Here is a 19,154-nt window from a genome sequence, read left to right as displayed (position 1 = left end):
CCCCCCTTTTTCATCGCAGCCCTGCTTGTCCGCTTATTAGTGCCAGCTGTATGTGTTTGGTTCTGTACACAAACTCAGTGCTTGTGTGATAAATACAGTGCCATTTCCCCTCTCCCAACAGCTTGCTGCATTAAAGATGCAACATTATTGCTACATGTTGTAGCTTCCCCAGACACTCCTGTGAGTTGCCATGGCAGCCCCAGCCTTTCTCTCAAATGGGCTAGTCTGCTTTCTCCCCCTCTGCTCTGCCCACAGATGGTCTGTCCCCAGACTATCTTACTACCCAGCATACATTGCCATTTCCTTTCCACCATTTCCCTGGACTCGTGAGTACCTCGCTGTAACCCCTGTAATGGTGCTGCAGGATTATCTTTTCACCTCCCTTTACTACTAAGCACACACAGAGATTTAGACCTACACCTCTACACAAGAAACTGTTTTTACCTGCTTTCTCCAAAATAAAGTAAGAAAAGAAACAGACCTTGTTGTGCTTGGAAAAGAGGGCGAGTTGACACTATCTGAGCTAAGTCATCACCACGTGACCCTCTGGCTTCCAGAATACGCAGTCCTAAGAGAGGTAGTGAGACAGCAAATAATCTGTCACTATATCCCTTCAGTAGGGACACAATTAGAGACTGGGCTAGTGTCTCTCTATATAAAGCTTGCCAACACAATTAAAAGACAACACTGGATATCAGTCACAAAAGGTTTAGAGTGAGTGATATAGTATGGAGATACAGCTATTCAGTATTGAAACCACATAAGTTAACACATTATGTCTTGTTGGGATAGTTCATGGCAAGGTTACAAAATAATGTGCAATATATGGTGAATATAAAAGGCGCTAACACCCTAAACAGTGCTTACTAATGCTAATAAAATAGTGAAAATAGTGCAAATATTAACAAGTGTAACAGGTGCAATATCAATATAAAAGTGTTTTACCCCCCCTGCTTCTACCCTCCGGTGGGGTTGTCTTCACTCTTCCCCAAAATGTAGAACTGTTTTCTCACAATCCAGGGGGAGCATGGGGGATAAAAACACACGAAAAAAACAATCTAAGTGCAGATGTAACAAATATAAATGGATAATCCCTGGTGAATCTTGGCCCCTACGTACAGCCTACTCACAAGAAGGTAACGGTATTCAAGCAGAGGTAACAAAGGTAGACTGTGGACATCGGTAATGCAGAGCTGCTCCTTCACTTGGGGAATGCGACCTCAGCAAGAAAGAAATGTACGCACATAGCACAGATCATATGGTTCAAACAATTTATAAAAAAAACTCCTTAAAATGCACACTTACAGTGTTGCCAATATAAAACAGCATGTAAGCTATAATTAGCTTCAGTGTGACCACTTGGAGATATGTGCCACCTCTCACCGCACCGATCCCGACAGGAACTTCGGCTGAACCCCACGTTGGTATTCTAGAGACGCCGCACTTATTAAGGTTATGGTGGGTAAAAAAAGTGCCAAAAACCCTCCACAGTATAGTATATATATATATATATATATATACATATACATATATATATATATATATATATATATATATATATATATATATACGCACGCATGCGCACACAAATCCTGATGTCACGACGCACCTACCTGTGTGCACGTGAAAGGGATTAATAACATCCAGCTATGCAGCTGACTCACCTCCCTCAGGAGTCCTTGGTCTCCTGTTTACTAGGAACAAGATGTGATTGTGACGGTAGGGGTGTGTGATTACTTTCTTCTTTTTTTTTTTTCCAAACATTTTTATTGGGTAGATACACAGTTACATATATGCAAGTGTCAACATTTACATCCCAATACATTACACCATTTTCAAGTTTTGTGGAAGAGGGGCAAGGCAACTTGCCCATAAGGAGCACTTCCCAAAGAGGGGGAAGTGTAGTATAGTTCCAAAGTAGGGAGAAGATGAGAGGGGGGGGGGAAAGGGATGGGGCGGGGGAGGGAGTATATCTTATTCTGTGCGACCTGCGTCCCAGTTATTAGGGCTAATAGTCCTCTATGGGGTGATTCTCGTTTTGACCGGGGGGGGGGGGGGGGGTCCTTGTCCTATAGTGTCAGCCACGGTTCCCAAACCCTTTCGAATGGTTTAGTTTTTTGCTTTAGATAGGCTGTAAGCTTTTCCATAAGCATCACTTCGTTGATTCTTTTTTTTATCATTCCCTTAGTGGGGGGGGGGGGGGCTACCTTCTTCCAGGAAGACGCTACATCACATCTCGCCGCTGTGAGGATAAAGGAGATCAATTTCCTAGTTGGTCGACCAATTTCCTCAGTTGGTCTGGCCAGTAGGTAGGTCAGTGGCTCAATTGGTAGCTCGAGGTCTGTGACCTCTTTTATTAAATTTTGGACCGTAGTCCAGTATTTCTTAATTTCTGGACATGTCCACCATATATGGGCCATGTCTCCCCTTTGGCCACAGCCTCTCCAGCACAGGTCCGATGCCAGAGGGTAGATTTGTTTTAATCTCACTGGCAAGAGTTACCAATAGAAGAGTATTTTATAAACGTTTTCCTTTGTGGTGGTGCAAATAGATGTCTCAGCGGCCACTCCCCAGATTTCTTCCCAATCTTCCTCAATGGTTATATTCAGGTCGGCGGCCCATTTAAGCATGTAATCATGTTGAGGAGGTCCCTCCCTTGTTTCCATTTCCGAATAGATCTTGGAGATTAGTCCCCTTTGATCTGAGTCAGACTTGCATAGTCTCTCGAATCTAGTGGGAAATGGGAATTCCGGGTTTGGAGAAACCTTTTGGGCGAAATGTCTAATTTGTAGGTACTTATACGCATCCAGATTCAGTATCTTATATTTTGCTTTCAAGTCCCGGTAGCTTAGGAGACCTCCAAGACTCAATATATCCATCAGTGTCTTTATTCCTTTTGACTTTAATTGGTCAAACTGTTTTGATGCGCACCCTGGGGGGAATTTAGGATTATCAAATATTGGTGTAAATTGTGAGCCAGTAGAGGCGAGCTTGTATTTGAGTTTAGTTTTTAGCCAGACTTCCCATGTGTGTCTTGCCGTTCTTAATTAAAATTTTTGCGGTGGCATATCTCCTCTTTCCATACTCCATAGGCATGCTGGCAGAGAAGGCATTTTAGCATAGTATGCTTCTATTTGGAGCCAACATCTTTGGGTCGAATCTGCATTCCATAGTACCGCTTGCTTAAGTTGAGCAGCCTGATAATATTTTTGGATATCTGGGACCCCCATGCCCCTCTCCCCCGTGGTGACAACAGGACTGATCGGGCTACTCTGGGTCTTTTGCCTTGCCAAATGAAATGGAACATCCTGTTTTGGATGTTTTTAAGCTCTGAGCTGGGGACATGAACCGGGAGGGTTTGAAAAAAATACAATAATCTTGGGAGTATGTTCATTTTTAGAGATATCATCCTTCCGATCCACGATATCTGATAATCTTCCCATTTGCTCAAATCCTTTTTGATTTTATCAAAGAGAGCTGGGTACTTACACTGATATAGTGACTGGTAGTCCCTTGATACATTCACTCCCAGGTATTTGATGTATGAAGGGCTCCATTTGTATGCAAAATTTATTTTAATTAGTTTCACTTCTGGCTCTGTTAGGCTGAGATTTAGGGCCTCTGATTTATCACTATTAATTTTGTATCCCGATATACCCCCAAAATCCTCAAGCTCCTTTTGGAGATTAGGAAGGGAGGTTTGAGGCCTGGTTAGCGTTAGAATAATATCATCGGCGAACCGGGAAATTTTGTAGTTTGTTTTTCCAATCGTTATGCCCTGGATATTTATGTTATTTCGAATTTTAGCCGCCAAAGGTTCTATGGTGAGAGCAAAGAGGAGGGGGGACAAGGAGCAACCCTGTCTTGTACCATTTCTTATTTGGAATCTCTCTGAGTTTCCTCCTGACAATTTTACAATTGCTGATGGATTCTGGTACAGCGCTTGGACTCCTTCTAGGTATGTGTCTTTGAAGCCGAATTTCTCTAACGTTTTGGTAAGGAAAAGCCAATCAATTCTATCAAATGCCTTCTCTGCATCTAAACTTAATAGCATTGCCTTGGAGTTTGTAAGATGGACGTGTTCAATAATGTTAAAAATCTTTCTGGTATTGTCTGAGGCTTGACGCCCCATGACGAACCCTACCTGGTCGATGTTTATTAATCTTGGCAAAATAGGGTTCAGCCTATTCGCCAGGATTTTTCTATATAGTTTCAGATCATTATTTAGAAGTGAAATGGGTCTGTAGCTCCCACATTGTGTTGGGTCTTTCCCTTCTTTATGAATAATGGCCAGGTTAGCTAGGGACATTGATGAAGGGATAGAGTTCCCTTCCAGGAATGAATTGAACAGACTCAGCATGTGTGTGGTTAAGATGGGGAGAAACCTTTTGTAATAGGTATTGGAGAAGCCGTCCGGGCCTGGTGCTTTGGATATTTTAGAGGCCTTTACCGCGGATATCAGTTCTTCTTTAGTGATTTTGGAGTTGAGGTGGGAATTTTCTTCCTCCGTCAGCGTGGGGAGATCACAGTCAGCCAGGTAGCTTGAGATTGCTTCCGCCCTTGCCGACTCTGAGGCACCTTTCTGCGTCTTCAAATTGTAAAGTTTAGTATAAAATTTAGTGAATTCGTCCGCTATTTTCTTCTCATTGTATAGCACCTCGCCAGACCCATTTCTAATCGCCGTGATCTGGGATCTTTTTTGTACGCCTCTTAGTTTAGAGGCTAACAGTCTATCGGTCTTGTTACCCTTGTCGTAGTATCTCTGGTTTGTCCATTTGAGGGCTTTTCCCACTCTTTCAAGTTGGATATTTTTTAATTCATTTCTAGTGGTGGTCAGCGCTTTATAGATTCTTTTAGATGGGTTAATTTTATGTTGTTGTTCCAAATTAGTTATTTTCTCTGTCAGATCTTTTATTATTTTTGCCTTAATTTTTTTCTTATGGGAGGCAATTGAGATAAAAGGTAGGGGGTGGGGGGGAGTAGTGGAGGGGGGGGAGTAGTGGAGGGGGGGGGAGAGAAAAAGAGGGGAGGGGGGGGAGCATGTTTATGTAAATTGGCCGGGGGAGGCCTCATATCATATTATAACAACATATCAACACAGAGGGGTTATGTGGGCCGGGAACCAGAATCAACAATGCCGATAACTTTCAACATACCCTCTTTGGGGTAACAGTGCACATATAACTTATGTTTCAACTTGGAGCACCCGTGCTGGTAAAAGGGGGGGAGGGGGGAGGAGGAGGGGGGGGAGACAGGGGGAGAGAGGGGGGGAGAGGGGTAAGGGGAGAGGGGGGAGAGGGGTAAGGGGAGGGGGGGAAGCGGGAGGAGAGAGGGGGAGGAAGCGGGGGGGGGGAGAGGGGTAAGGGGAGGGGGGGAGAGGGAAGGGGAGAGGGGGGAGAGGGGTAAGGGGAGGGGGGGAAGCGGGAGGAGAGAGGGGGAGGAAGCGGGGGGGGGGAGAGGGGTAAGGGGAGGGGGGGAGAGGGGTGGGGAGAGGGGTAAGGGGAGGGGGGGAGAGGGGTGGGGAGAGGGGTAAGGGGAGGGGGGGAGAGGGGTAAGGGGAGGGGGGGGAAAGCGGGTGGAGAGGGGTAAGGGGAGGGGGGGAAGGGGGGGAGGGGGGTAAGGGGAGGGGGGGAAGCGAGGGTAAGGAGAGGGGGGGGAAGCGGGGGGGGAGGGGGTTGATGTATGTTTGTGTGCATATTATGACAACATTTCAGATCAGGGGGTTATACTAATAGGAAACCAGAATTAGCAGTGCTGAGAACATTCAGCGTACCCCCTTGGGGGTTTCATTACACATATAGCTTATGTTTCATCTTGGAGCACCAGTGCAGGTAAGGGGGGGGGGAGGGAGGGGGGGAAGGGGCAGGGAGGGGGGGAAGGGGAAGGGGCAGGGAAGGGGGGGGGGTAGGGGGGAAGGGGAGGGGCGGGGGGGGGGTGGAGGAGGGGGGGAAAGGGGGAGGGAGGGGTGCATCTTTGTGTTAGTCAGTGGGAGGCAGTCATATAACATATTATATCTCAATATCAACACGTGGGGGTTATATAACCATGAAACCGATAACAGTAGCGCTGGGAACTTTCAGCATTCCCCCCTTGGGGTCACGATACCACATATAACTTATATTTCAAATTGGAACAACGGTGCCGGTAATCTTTGGTTTGTCCAGCGGGTGTCGCTCGCCGTATTACAATTACGTGTGTACCTTCAGTGTGTACTGTGGTTTATCCACATTGGACTCTTTCCCTGAGCGCTTCGAGGGGAGCCATTGGGGGGGGAGGGGGGAGGCTGTGGGGGGGGGAAGGTGGGAAGAGGGGGGGATGGGAGAGGAAGGGGAGGGGTGGGAGGGGGGGTGGATGGGAGAGGAAGGGGGGGGGGGGGGAAAGGAGGGGGGGAGAGGAGGGGGGGGGGGTTGCCTGTTTGTGTGAGTTGGTGAAGGCTAGTGGGCGAAGCCCAGTTCCATAACACATTATGTCCACATGTCAGTGCTAGGGGATTACATACTCAGAGGATAGTAATCAACCGTGTTGGAAACTCCCGACAATCCCCGGCTGGGGTCACATTGCTTTATACAACTTTACGTTAGTGTGTATGTGTTCAGTTCCCAACCCAGTGGGGCCTAGTGCCCTAAACGTCTGATCTTTTCTCCATGTGTCGTGTCTCTATGTTTAGAGTGGTATACTTTGACTTGTGCCCCTTTGTGCGTGGAGCTTCCCGTTATTTGCTTTACGCGCCCTCCTCTTAGCCGGGGGGGGGGGGGGGTAGCGGGAGAGTATAGACTATCCCTTGTGGTTCGCTATATTTATTCGGGGGGCTTCCCCATGGGTGGGGGGGGGTTGTTCGGGGGGGCAGAGGGAGGGTAGCGTGACTGTACGAACCCGTATCACTCAATAGCTATAGAAAAAACCCTCCCGCCACCCCCCCAAAGTCCCCACAAACCCTCCACCGTCTCTCGATCGACAGAGCTGGGCACCCACTGGTTCCGTTGCTCTTCGGGGTCAGTGTTCCTCAGGCATGTCCCCAGCCGGGGAGCCGCGGTCGCAGGTCAGGAACTAGGTAGTTGTTCTTGCCATCCGGCGAGATGTCCTGCCGGGGGATTCCTCGGGTTGCACGGCGGGCTCGGAAGATCGCGCAGCGGCTCCTCGTCTCACGGGAAGGGATCTGCTAAGCGGTCCATGTGGCATCCGTCCTCTGGGGAAGTCGCAGTGAAGCTCCGTCCCCGGAATGGGGGCTGATCTCCGCAGCTCTTCCGTCCAGGGAGCCTGGGGTAAGTCCAATATTTTTTTATTTATTTGTCTTTTGTTGTCTTCTGCTGGAGGGCGGCAATCCTCTCGGATGCTCGAGCAGGGCCGTCTCTCTTTTCCTCGCGCCCCCGGTGTGGGGGGGCCGACATCCAGGACAGAGGGGGGGTTAGGCCTAGCGCTTGGGCAAACGGCAGCATGTCCTCGGGGTGCTTCATCGTGAATAACCTTCCCCCCTTGTTCACAACGAGTTTAAACGGGAAGCCCCATCGATATTTCACATCCTTCTCTCGCAGGAGGGATGTTAGGGGTTTCAGCTCCTTGCGTCGCAGCACCGTCATTCGCGAGAGATCGCTATACAGTTGGATGGTTTCATCCTGGAAGGTGAGGGGCTCTATCTCGCGACTGGCTATTAGGAGTCTTTCTTTGGTGGAATAGCTATGTAGCTTCACGATTATGTCCCGTCTTCTCCTGGGGTCATCCGATTTGGGCCCCAGGGCTCGGTGGGCCCTATCGATTTTGAGATCTCTCTCTGGTATATCTGCACAAATCATTGCAAACAGTTCCAGGAGGTATGCCTTTATTTGCATTGGGGAGACTGTTTCGGGGACATTCCTTATTCGGATGTTTTGACGCCTGTCCCTATTTTCTTGCTCTTCTTGGTTCTCCCTTAAGGCCTCGATTTCCTCCTTCAGGCGGGTAATTTCCTCCTCCATCGCCGTCTGTCGTCTCAGAGCTCCCTCCACCTTGGTTTCTGTTTCAGCCGCCCTGGCTGTTAGAGAGGCGATTTATTCCCTAATGTCCCGCACTGCTTCTTTAATGTCCGTTTGTAGGGACAGATGCAGCTTTTCGTGCATTGAGACGAAGAGTTCCTCCATATAGTCCCTTGTTAAGGGCTCTCTTGCCTCCGGGTGGTCGCTCTCCTGGTCTCTGGCACACGAGGGGGTCGGCGGGCCTCGTGCTCCGCCGCCATCTTGCCTCTTAGCCGGCTCCTCCGCTTTCTTCTGGTGCGGTGAGAAGTAGTTTGATACTCCGTGAGCTGCCTGTTTCTTTCCCTTTGTGGTCATTCTGGGAAGCGTTTACCTCTGTTTAGAGGTAAAATGAGGGGGAAATTCGCGCTTTTAGGTGCCTTTTTTAATGTTTTATGCGTTCGGGTCCACGGAGCTCCTCATTCACCCAACCATCCCTGGTGACGTCACCGGAAGTCTCAGTGTGATTACTTTTAATAAAGGTCAAGCCCTTTATTATCCCTACCTGTGTATGAATATCTATGTCTTAGCCTGGTTCCATATCCCTACCTGTGTATGAATATCTATGTCTTAGCCTGGTTCCAGCACTTCAGGGACCAGAGGTTACATTGGTTTTCAGGAGAAATGTTGCAAAGGTTGTCTGGGACCTTTCCTTGCAACAGTTTTCATGTAACCAAAGTTATGTTGCATTTCAACTTACCAATCAGGGGTTGGGACATATTGATAACACCCGGCCTCAACACTTTTTGCATGTAACCATGTTGAGCCAGGGTGCATAAAAAGATGAAGAGGGAGACCCCTAGAGAGTCTTAAGAAGCTGTGAGTTGTACTTGGCTGAAGGAGCCACAGACTCAGTTTCAGGTCTAGTGCTTTGCTGAGAGGATTCCAGTGCTATTACCAGGCCTGGAGTCCAGTCTAGAAGACATCCTGTGGGGGAAGATCAGGGAAAATCTCTCTAGGGGGGGTCACTGTGCCTAGGACTATACAGTAGGATAACCCCAGTTTTTCCCAGTTGTAAATGTGTGTCTGTTTATGTCAGTTGTGGATAACATTTTTCCAATAAATACATTTTATAAACTCTTGTGTTCTTGTCGGGCGAGTTGATCCCTGGTGTGATAGTCCTGGTCTCCCGTGACAGTGATTAACACAGAAACTCAATGTAGCAAAACGTGTTTGAAAAGACGGTTAATCTTTTCACAAAGGTACAATTTAATTAGAGCCCAAAGACAGGACTTATTACATTTTACATTTAATATAACAGAAACTACACAGTACTTACAGAAAAGGAATGGTATGAAAATATACAATTACACTATATGGTCTTTCCTGTTTAAGTTCCTGTGTATACAATAAATGTGTATGCACAATAAATTTATATATGAGCGTATGTGTGTATATATATATATATATATATATATATATATATATATGTATATATATATATATATATATATATATATACACACACAGTGGTCGACAAATCACCAAAAAATCTACTCGCCGAACAAAAAAATCTACTCGCCACCTAGTACCACACGTGTGCTGCTTGTGCCAATAGGAGCTCGCCACGATGTTAAATCTATTCGCCCGGGGCGAGCAAATGTATAGGTTTGTCGAACACTGTATGTATATATATATATATATATATATATATATATATATATATATATATATATATATATATATATATATACAGGTAAACCCCGTTATAACGCGGTCCTCGGGGTCCACCCCGAGACCACCGCGTTAGTAACGGGGTCGCGCAAAAACAAAATGGCCACCGCAAAAAAAATTAGTTAGAACAGTGTTTCCCAAAGGCCTGAGTTCCTTTCCCCCCCGGCCAAAACCGCCACCCCCCCGGCAGCATCGGCGCATCATCACCCTCCCCCCCCCCCCCGCAGCACCCTTCACCACGCGGGGCAGGAGATGGGAGCGGGGATGTCCCTCGGGTTCCCGCTTACCTCTGATCCCCCCCACGTGCCCGGTGCTCCCGCTGCCTGCATGGAGGTGGTAGCGGGGGGTTTCTTCTCCCCACCGCTGTCCCCGGCGCTCCCGCTGCCTGCACGGGAGGAGGGGGGGAGCGGGTGGTGGGGCTGGTCGCTGCCTTTCTTCTGTTCTGACCCCCCCCCCGTCTGTGTAGAGTGAGAGAGTGTGTGTGTGTATGTATATATGGGAGAGAAACTGTGTGTTTGTACATGGGTGTGTGTGTGTGTGTGTGTGTATATGGGGGGGGGGTGTATATGGGTGTGTGTGTGTATATGTATGTGTATATATGTGTGTGTGTGTGTATATATGGGTGTGGGTGTGTGTGTGTGTGTATATATGGATGTGTGTGTGTGTGTGTGTATATGGATGTGTGTGTGTGTGTGTGTGTGTATATGGATGTGTGTGTGTTTGTGTATATGGATGTGTGTGTGTATATGGATGTGTGTGTGTGTGTGTATATGGATGTGTGTGTGTGTGTAAATGGATGTGTGTGTGTGTGTGTGTGTATAGGTGTGTGTGTGTGTGTGTGTGTGTATATAGATGTGTGTGTGTGTATGTGTATATGTGTGTGTGTATATATATATGTGTGTGTATATGGATGTGTGTGTGTATATGGATGTGTGTGTGTGTGTGTGTGTGTATATGGATGTGTGTGTGTATATGGATGTGTATGTGTGTGTGTGTGTGTATATGGATGTGTGTGTGTATATGGATGCGTATGTGAGTGAGAGTGTGTGAGCAGTGAGAGTGTGTGATGAATTTTATTATCACAGAAAAAAATAAAAATATATAAAACAACACCAACCGCTAAACTCCTAATTAGAAAAGCTGCAAAGTATAAACAAATATATAAACCCAAAATAAACAAATTAAATTAATTTATGATACTCCCGGAAGAAGCCTCGCGGTGAAACGGCCGTCGGAGTCTCTGCACGCAACCGCATCTCCGTTGTGTGTGTATGTGTGTGTATATATATATATATAAATATATATATATATATGTGTGTGTGTATATATATGTGTATGTGTGTGTGTGTATATATGTATATATAAACAATTCTTTGTCTTATTATAGTTAGAAATATAGATATTGATTAACTTGTGATAATTCCTTTGCACTTTCTGATTTTTCTTTAGGAGTTGCTGTTAATAGAGAGACACGTGACAAGATGTCTCCTCACATGATTCCTCTCCTGTTTCTCTCCCTCCTTGGTTTGGTCCTGCCTCGTGCATTTATTATTAACGAGAGGCCCATCATAGGTGAGAAACCAGGCTGCCAGCAACGTCATGGGTTATTAAGATGACAATATTCAGTAGCTTTTTTTTACAGTGTCCTAGATTACATAATGTTATGTCTAATTCATACATGTGGGTGCTGGTTTTGGATTCAAGGCTAAAAGGCATGTTACATTAGAACTGTGTTTGTAGCTCCGTGATCCCAGCTCTGCGCATGCGTGCCCTAACCACTCACTACTCTCCGCGCTCCCCTCCATGGCCTTTCAAGAGGCACTCCAGAGATGGTCTGTCCCGTGCTCTGCGTTTGTACATATACCAGGGGTAGGTTTCCCCTCTGATTTCTTGATTAAGGTTCCAGTTTAACTGAAACATTGAATTATTTAATAAAATCACAAGGCTGTTTGGATATAACATGCGCATGAACTTCTTATTAGCTAACATTTTAGTGAATCTGGGCACATAGCTATCGTTATCTGGTTATTTAGCCTTAGCCTAAACAAGCCTTATTTCAACATCAAACACAGTGCCACCCAGTGGGGAAAGTGTCAGTAAAAAGAACATCAGTTAATGAGATGCAGACAATGGGATGGCCGTGAGAGAACACATATTGTAAAGGGCAGCTCAAAAAGTCCCAATAACAAATAACATTACACTGCAACATAAACAGTCCACAATTACACAGAGTAATCATTCAAGGGTATGAATACATAGTAAACGGTGTCCTGCAATCGGATTGTATTGTATATCTTTATTTATATAGCGCCAAAAGTGTACTCAGCGCTTCACAAAGAATACAGTACAGGGAATTATAATAATATGATAAGTGAAGCAAAATCACACAATAGGAAAGGAAATCCCTGCCCTGAAGAGCCTACAATCTAAGAGGTTTGATGGGGAACTTACAGAGACAGCAGGTGAGGGAATAAGTGCTGTACTGTAGATGGCAGTGCTTGGCCACAATGGGTGGTAGGAGTGACTGTGGGTGTGGGACAGTAATAATGAGTGCAGGCTGTTGGGATGCTTGATTTGTGGGGCGAGTTTTAAGGTGTCAGTATTAAATCAGAAGGTCCACACCATTTACAGGGGAAGAGATGGCAGGGAGGTATGGGTGAGATCAGGTGTGTATGTCTGGGTTTAGGCTTAGGGGAGATCCCCAGCAGCAGGAAGGAGTAGATAGAGGGTGTGAGGATTTGTGAGTGTTTTTTTATTGAGGGGTAAATAAGTTGTTGAGCGAGAGGTGTATAAATAATGGTGGAGTGGGGAAGTTGGAGAGAACAGAGACTTTCACAAAGGAGTGAGGAAAGAGTAAACAGAAAAAGCAATAGGGAGGGCATAGTGAGATGTAGGAGGAGAGACTTTCCAGGTACTGGAGGATAGCAAGAGTACAAAGAATCACAGCTTTTCGAAGTTAAGTTCTCACAGTTGCAAAGTTGTTGTGCAGATTCCAGATCTTCCTCAAATCTTCATCTCCAATTTCAACTCCAAAATGAACTCTGCCACACACTTTAAATGTGACACTTTTGATGTTACACAGGATATGGCTTCACAGCCTAGATTGTCTGTCTTAAATACTCTGCACACATGAATAACAATTAAGGGAGGGGTCTGCCTATCAACTCACATAAACATACCCCAATAGTTAATTCAATCTTAATTTCTCTAGCAATTGTTGGTCATAGAATTCAGCTCAGGTTTGATGTCGTCATAAAATAAATTCCGAGTACCAAGAAAGCCTGCAACGTAGATCCAGGTTATATCCAAGTGTGCTACCCCATGGGCAGGATACAGCACAAAAGGAAAGCCATTGCCGAAAATAGTGACACCTTTTAACCCCAACAAACACACACACTGGATAATATTATAAGCATTTATTTCCAAGGGGAGTGAAGAACAGCAATAAAATGTGCTGGAAGAATTAGATATAACTTGCATACTCCTTTCTCACCCTCTACTCCTTTCCCCCGTCTCTCTCTCCCTCCCTCTCTCTCTCTCTCTCTGCTTTTGTGTTTGTCTCTTTCGGTCTCTTTCTGTCCCCAGGGATCGTAGCCCAGGAGGTAACTGATGAGTCGCTGCTCTCCTTTGGTAAAACCTATATCGCAGACTCGTATGTGAAATTCTTGGAGTCAGCCGGCTGTAGGGTTGTACCGATCCGGTGAGAAGGGTCAGAAGTCACTACCGCAAAAACAATGGCTCATTGAGGACTTGTGAGAACGCTTGTGTGTGTGTGTTTCAAGGTGGGGTGTATTGTGTTAGATCTCAACTAACTTAAGTGAGTGATCATATAGAATTCTATGGGGGGTAACTGATGCATGTTAGATTTAGTATGTGCTGTGCAGGTGTCGTGTACCTGTGCTGCTTTGTGATCATGTGCCTATACAGTACAGTATATACAGTGGTGAAGCCAAGGTAGGGACTAAGGAAGGCCCATAACTAACAAATCCTTCAGCAAGGCAGTAAGACAGGGCACATATTTTGTAAGAACAATTTTTAATGGTGCTCTCTGGCACTTTTAGCTGCTGACCCTCAATACTCTAATCCACACAAATTCACTGGTGCACGCACACTTTAACCCACTGATACAAAGACACACAGACACACACTTTAACCCACTGATACAAAGACACACAGACACACACACACTAACCCACCGATACAAAGACATACCACATTAACCCACCGATACAAAGACACACACATTAACCCACAGATAGGAAGATACACACATTAACCCACTGATACAAAGACACACTCATTAACTCACTGATACAAAGACACACACATGAACCCACAGATAGGAAGACACGCACATTAACCCACTGATGCAAAGACACGTACATGAACCCACTGATACAAAGACACACACATTAACCCACTGATGCAAAGATACAGATACATATGCTCCCATGTTTATATACTGTTGTATCCTGCTGACAGCCTGTATTTATTAATATTTTTTTGCTTACTGTATATGGATTTTACATCCCTTCTCTTCTTGCCACAGTCCAGCAATCACAGGATGTCTCAATCAATTTTGAGACTTTCCTGGACTTGCCTCTGGTTGACAGCCAAGTCGTGGCTGTAAGGCCGCACTTATAGTCCTTGCGACCGCGACATTGCGGTCGCTGAAAAATCAAATGTAATTGACTTCCAGCATTTGCGACCAAGCCATTGCGCCGTCGTGTCGCTCCTACTATAAGTGCACGCGACGGATTCAATACATTTGTTTTGCCGCGACATCGTGTCTCAGGGACTATAAGCGTGGCCTAATTCATCATGGCAGCCAACCGTGGCAGTTCAGCCAGTGACATTAGGATGTCACACATGGCTCCTTTACTTCCTTCTTGCCCCTTGGTAAGTGATCCCGAGTGAAGATGGAGAGAGACTAACCCAATTGTTGGGTGTCTCGCTGGCCCTACTGGCTTCACTAAGTGCCCAACCAGAGGGCACGTAACCTGTGTAGATATATGTTCTGTGTGAGCTCTGTGATTGATTTTTGCACTTATGTCTACATTCCTGTATAACCTGTTCCTTCTTTCAGATTAAATTTGCCTGAAATTGAATATCTAAAGATGTTCAATTCCATCAATGGGTAAGTTGTGGGCTGCTGTTTTGTTAGAGTATCTCACTTCTGTCTCTTTATAATGTCTCAGGGTTTTCTTTTGATTTTGAGGTGTCTAATTTAAGAAATTGAATTCAAATTCTTTCTGATTTGACAAATTTTCTGATTTCAAATAGTTTTTAGTTTTTGAGTGGGAGTATGTGGTTTATTCAATTTCTGTTTGTGTTTTCATGTCTGAGTGTGGGCTGTTTTGGCGTTCATGGTCTCCTTATGATTTTAGGCTGTGAATTTGGGGTGTCACTAATTTTATTTCTCAAAACACCCAGCTCGCCTCTGCTGTGATTCTGTAATGGTGACAGTTTGTTGTCACTGTCTCTCAGCTCAGAGGGTGCAGCTGTTCTGGGGGAGTTTCTCTCTACTTCTAGTTTGTGAAATCAGTGGCTCTAAGATTCGTTGGGTGTCTCTGATTTTGGAGTGCTATTTAATAATGCCTCAGGCTCTCTCTGATGTTGACTGATTTCAGAGCAGCCCTGATTTCAGGGTGATATTTCTGGGTGTCTTTTTGATTTCGTGATCTCTCTTCTCTTCTAGAGTCCTGTTCCCTGGGGGAGATGCTGATATCCAGAAATCCAGCTTTGCCCATACAGCTACAATATTTTACCAGCTGGCTGTTGAGGTGAGGAGAGTGGTGGATGGAAAGTCATTTAATGTGTTGACATATTGCCTTGCATGTTGATGCTTCATCTTCACTCTCTGCCTACCATTCAGATGTCTCTTATGAATACTTTCTTTCTGGCTGTCTCTCCTTTTTCTATTCTTCCCATTCCAATTTCTGCTCATCCGTTACTTTGTTCTTCTGTCTTTCTTTCCCCTCCCCGACGTCCCTTTCCCCATCTCCTCTGCTCCCTTATTCCTCTTCTTATTTCTCAGGCTGCTTCCTCCGGTCGTTATTTCCCAGTCTGGGGGACGTGTTTAGGATTCCAGCTTCTCACCGCCTTCACATCTGGAGAGAATCTTCTAAGCCCGACCCCTGCAAATAACATCTCACTGCCGCTCAACCTGACCGATGGTAAATGGCTTGGGGACCAGTCAAAAGCCTATGTCACCCTGCTGGGGGAGGAACAGACTCCATGAGCCCCACATCCCTTTTCAGTGTCATCCTTTGGTTGGAGGAGCAGATTCTATGCATTATAGACGATCCCTACTATCTGGGCCATTCTGTCTGGTGGGGAGGGACAGACTCCATGGGCCATAAATAAGTCCTTTCTGTCAGTGTGTGGCAAATTTCATTAGCTGTAAGTCCCTTCTGTCTGTATCATTGTCACACTTTGGAGGGAGATACACATGAGTCAAAGGTTTCATTACCACAACGTGTCTCTCTTGTCTGTCATGTCTTAGAGGCCTTTTCTAGCAAGATGTTCAAAAATGCTTCCCAGGAGATGCTGAAGTCTTTGAGCAGAGAGAAAGTGACTGCAAACTTCCACCATTATGGGATCACAGCAGAGGTGAGCTGGTTGGTTGTTGAGACAGCCTTCACATTTGTGTCTTTCTGTCCTATCTGCCTCTTCTCTATCTCTTGGTAATCTCCTGTATTTCTATTAGACCTTTCCAAGTGTCTGACTGTTCTATCTGGCCCAGTCTCCAACTCTCTCCTGTCTGTCTCTATTTCTAACACACTCTTTTCCCTCTCTCTCCATTTAATGTCTCTGGCTGCTCTCTGCTCTTCTTTGATTAATTATCATAGCTATATGTGCCTGAGCTTTTTCACAACGAAGGGTGAAGAGCATGGTGGGGACATTTTGACAGCCCTTTCCTGACTGTCTATGTTCTAATTATGTTTTTTTTATTTGTGGAACGACTGTTCCTGTCTTTGTTTCCTTCCTGGCTGTTAATTTCCTCTGTCCCTCTGCAGGCTCTTAATATTGACTGACTCTTTGTGAATTATTTTTGCTCGCACTGTACTGCCTGAATTTCAGTTTTCTTTCACCCATTTTCCAAGGGCCACTGGCTGCTTTCCCATGGATTCCTCAGCACTAGAGTTTCCATCAGTCGCGCCCCCCTGATTGGGGGCGCTGTAAGCCCATCTCTTTCTCTTATACCCCTCTGCCTTCCTCTTCTCCTCTGTCCTTTCCTCTTCCCCCTTTCTCCCTTCCGGCCCCTCTCTCTTCCTGTGCCCTTCTCCTCATTTTCTGTCCCCCTTTTCCTCTCTTTTCCTGTCCCCCTTTCCTCTCTCTCCCCCTCACCCCCTCCTATGCTTAGGGTTGCCAGGTGTTCGGTATTGAACCGGACTGTTCTGTATTTGGATACACTGTCCAGTAAAAAAATGAGGTACTGTAATACTGGACATGACGCACCTTTCACCATTGAGTCCCGAATTTTTGGAGAAGCCACCTGGCAACCATACCTATGCTCCCCCCCCCCTCCTCTCGACTATGGGGCAAGCAAAGCTTTCTGTGCTTAGCATTTTGTGCACAGAAAGTAATAAACTTTATAGATTATCATTTGATGATATCATCAATACATTTGCTTTACAAAAATCAAGAACATTTTGTAAAGTTTTACATTTCGAAATCATTTTTTTTACTAAGTTTATAATCAAATAATTTTCTGTCATGGAAGTCTGCCCAAGAAATTATTCAAGTAAAAATCTTTAATTTGTATTAATCATTCTTTCTACAATATTTTTAATTTGAAAAAAAATTTGTTATGCATTATCATGGCTTAGGGCAGGGGTGCGTAAACTGGGGGCGTGAGATTCTTCTAGGGGGGGCGTGGCGGTTGCAGATGCCCCACGCTCTTCCCCAAGGCATTTAAATTAAATGCTGGGGGATTCGTGTGAGGCCTCTGCAACTCTCTACTTACCATGATTCAGACGCTTTGTGACGCGTCGCCATGGCAACGCGGCATCAAATGATGCCGCGGGGTCATGTGACGTGACATCACACGCACCAAATGACACCGCGGGTCACATGCCGTGATGTCACATGACCCCGCAGCGCCATTTGACGCAGCTCCAAGACAGAGGGGGGCGCGAGCACCCAGGCAGCCAAGACAGGTGGGCGCAGCAGCAAAATTTTGCGCTCCCTGAGCTTAGTACCTCGCAAAGTCTTTTTATTTATTGGTAGGCTTCAATAAATAACAATATCTATTTTCACATTTAACATAATTGACATTTTAGCATATGCATATTTGACAGAACAATGCAAATTAACCAGATACAGTGAATCACATAATCAGAAGTGTTTAGGTTAAAACGTGTGTTCAAATGGGTGAGGTTTTAAGACGATTCATTTACAAACAGAATTTCTCACGGTTACCAAGTATTGAGCGCAATGGGTTTCCTGGTCCAAGACAAAGGAACTCGTGTAGTACATTGTTCTGTGTAACTGGACTTCAGGGTTCTCTTAATACAGGGGTGCGCAAACTTTTAAGTTCGCCCCCCCCCTGTCTCCGTTCCCCCTTGCCTACACCCCCCCCCTCTTTACCTGCTCTCGGGCTCCACGTGTCATATGACGTCACAACGTCATGTGAAGTGTTGCCATTTGACCCGCGCGGTGCAATTTGACGCTGGGTTGTCATGGCGACGCGTCAGGGAAGAGCAGATAAGTGAAGTTGCAGAGGCCTCGCGCAACCCCAGGCATTTAATTTCCATGCCTGGGGGAAAAGTGCGCGAGCTCTGCAACAGCGTGCCCCCCTTAGAAAATCCCCCCCCCCCCCCCAGTTTGCGCACCGCTGTCTTAATATACTGTATAATAACAGTAATTGTGAGCGGAGTTGCTGCATGACATCTTTTTCTGAAGCAATACTAAGATGAGGCGATTCCCATCTAACACTAGGGGGCCTATTCACTAAACATCGATAAGTGACAACGCTTATTAAGGGCACTATACAAGCGATTTTGCATGTGTAACTGTGATACTGTATGTCAAAATTGCTTGAAAATGGCTTTTTCACAAGCGTTATAACTCTTGTATTGACAAGCTGTGTGATAGCTCAAAAGAGCCTGAAAATCAATTTTTTTCAAAAAAATATAGCTATGTCTCTGGGTCAGACATCATGGTGGGGTTTTCTTGGGTCACAGGGATCATTCCTTGTCGTAGATTACTTAGGAGATACACTAGTTCTTTAGCAAGTGCAAGTTCCTGGGGAGGGGGGAGAAAGTTCCCACAAATCGGCTCTGGCCTGTTCAAAAGGTCAGTCTGCTGCTAACAGGGTCAGCAGCAAAGGCACCTCAGGCAGGACACTCCAGAGAAGGTTACAACCCACTGAATTCATCAGCTGTCCCTGCAGACAAACACCAGGAACAAACAGGCCTGCAGCTCTGCAGCAGAGGCTGCCTTCTATGGTGCCATGAGGTAGGCCAAATGTTTTTTTAATCCTGGACTTTC

The 19,154-nt window shown here is 45.7% G+C and overlaps 1 protein-coding gene across 1 annotated transcript in view; it reads left to right on the top strand.

Moving 5' to 3' along the window:
- Positions 1-19,154, top strand: part of LOC142495567 (gamma-glutamyl hydrolase-like) — a 41,157-nt gene that overhangs the window by 1,760 nt on the left and 20,243 nt on the right. The window contains exons 2-7 of the mRNA XM_075601206.1: positions 11,109-11,231; positions 13,245-13,359; positions 14,746-14,796; positions 15,358-15,442; positions 15,697-15,835; positions 16,165-16,271. Coding sequence (XP_075457321.1) covers positions 11,141-11,231; positions 13,245-13,359; positions 14,746-14,796; positions 15,358-15,442; positions 15,697-15,835; positions 16,165-16,271 — 588 coding nt within the window. The 5' untranslated portion in view covers positions 11,109-11,140. The remainder of the gene's footprint in view (positions 1-11,108; positions 11,232-13,244; positions 13,360-14,745; positions 14,797-15,357; positions 15,443-15,696; positions 15,836-16,164; positions 16,272-19,154) is intronic.

Source organism: Ascaphus truei, chromosome 5 (genome assembly GCF_040206685.1).
Source record: "Ascaphus truei isolate aAscTru1 chromosome 5, aAscTru1.hap1, whole genome shotgun sequence".
Lineage (NCBI taxonomy): Eukaryota > Metazoa > Chordata > Amphibia > Anura > Ascaphidae > Ascaphus > Ascaphus truei.
The sequence above is the reverse complement of the archived record's forward strand: the minus strand, read 5'-3'. Positions and strand labels throughout refer to the sequence as shown.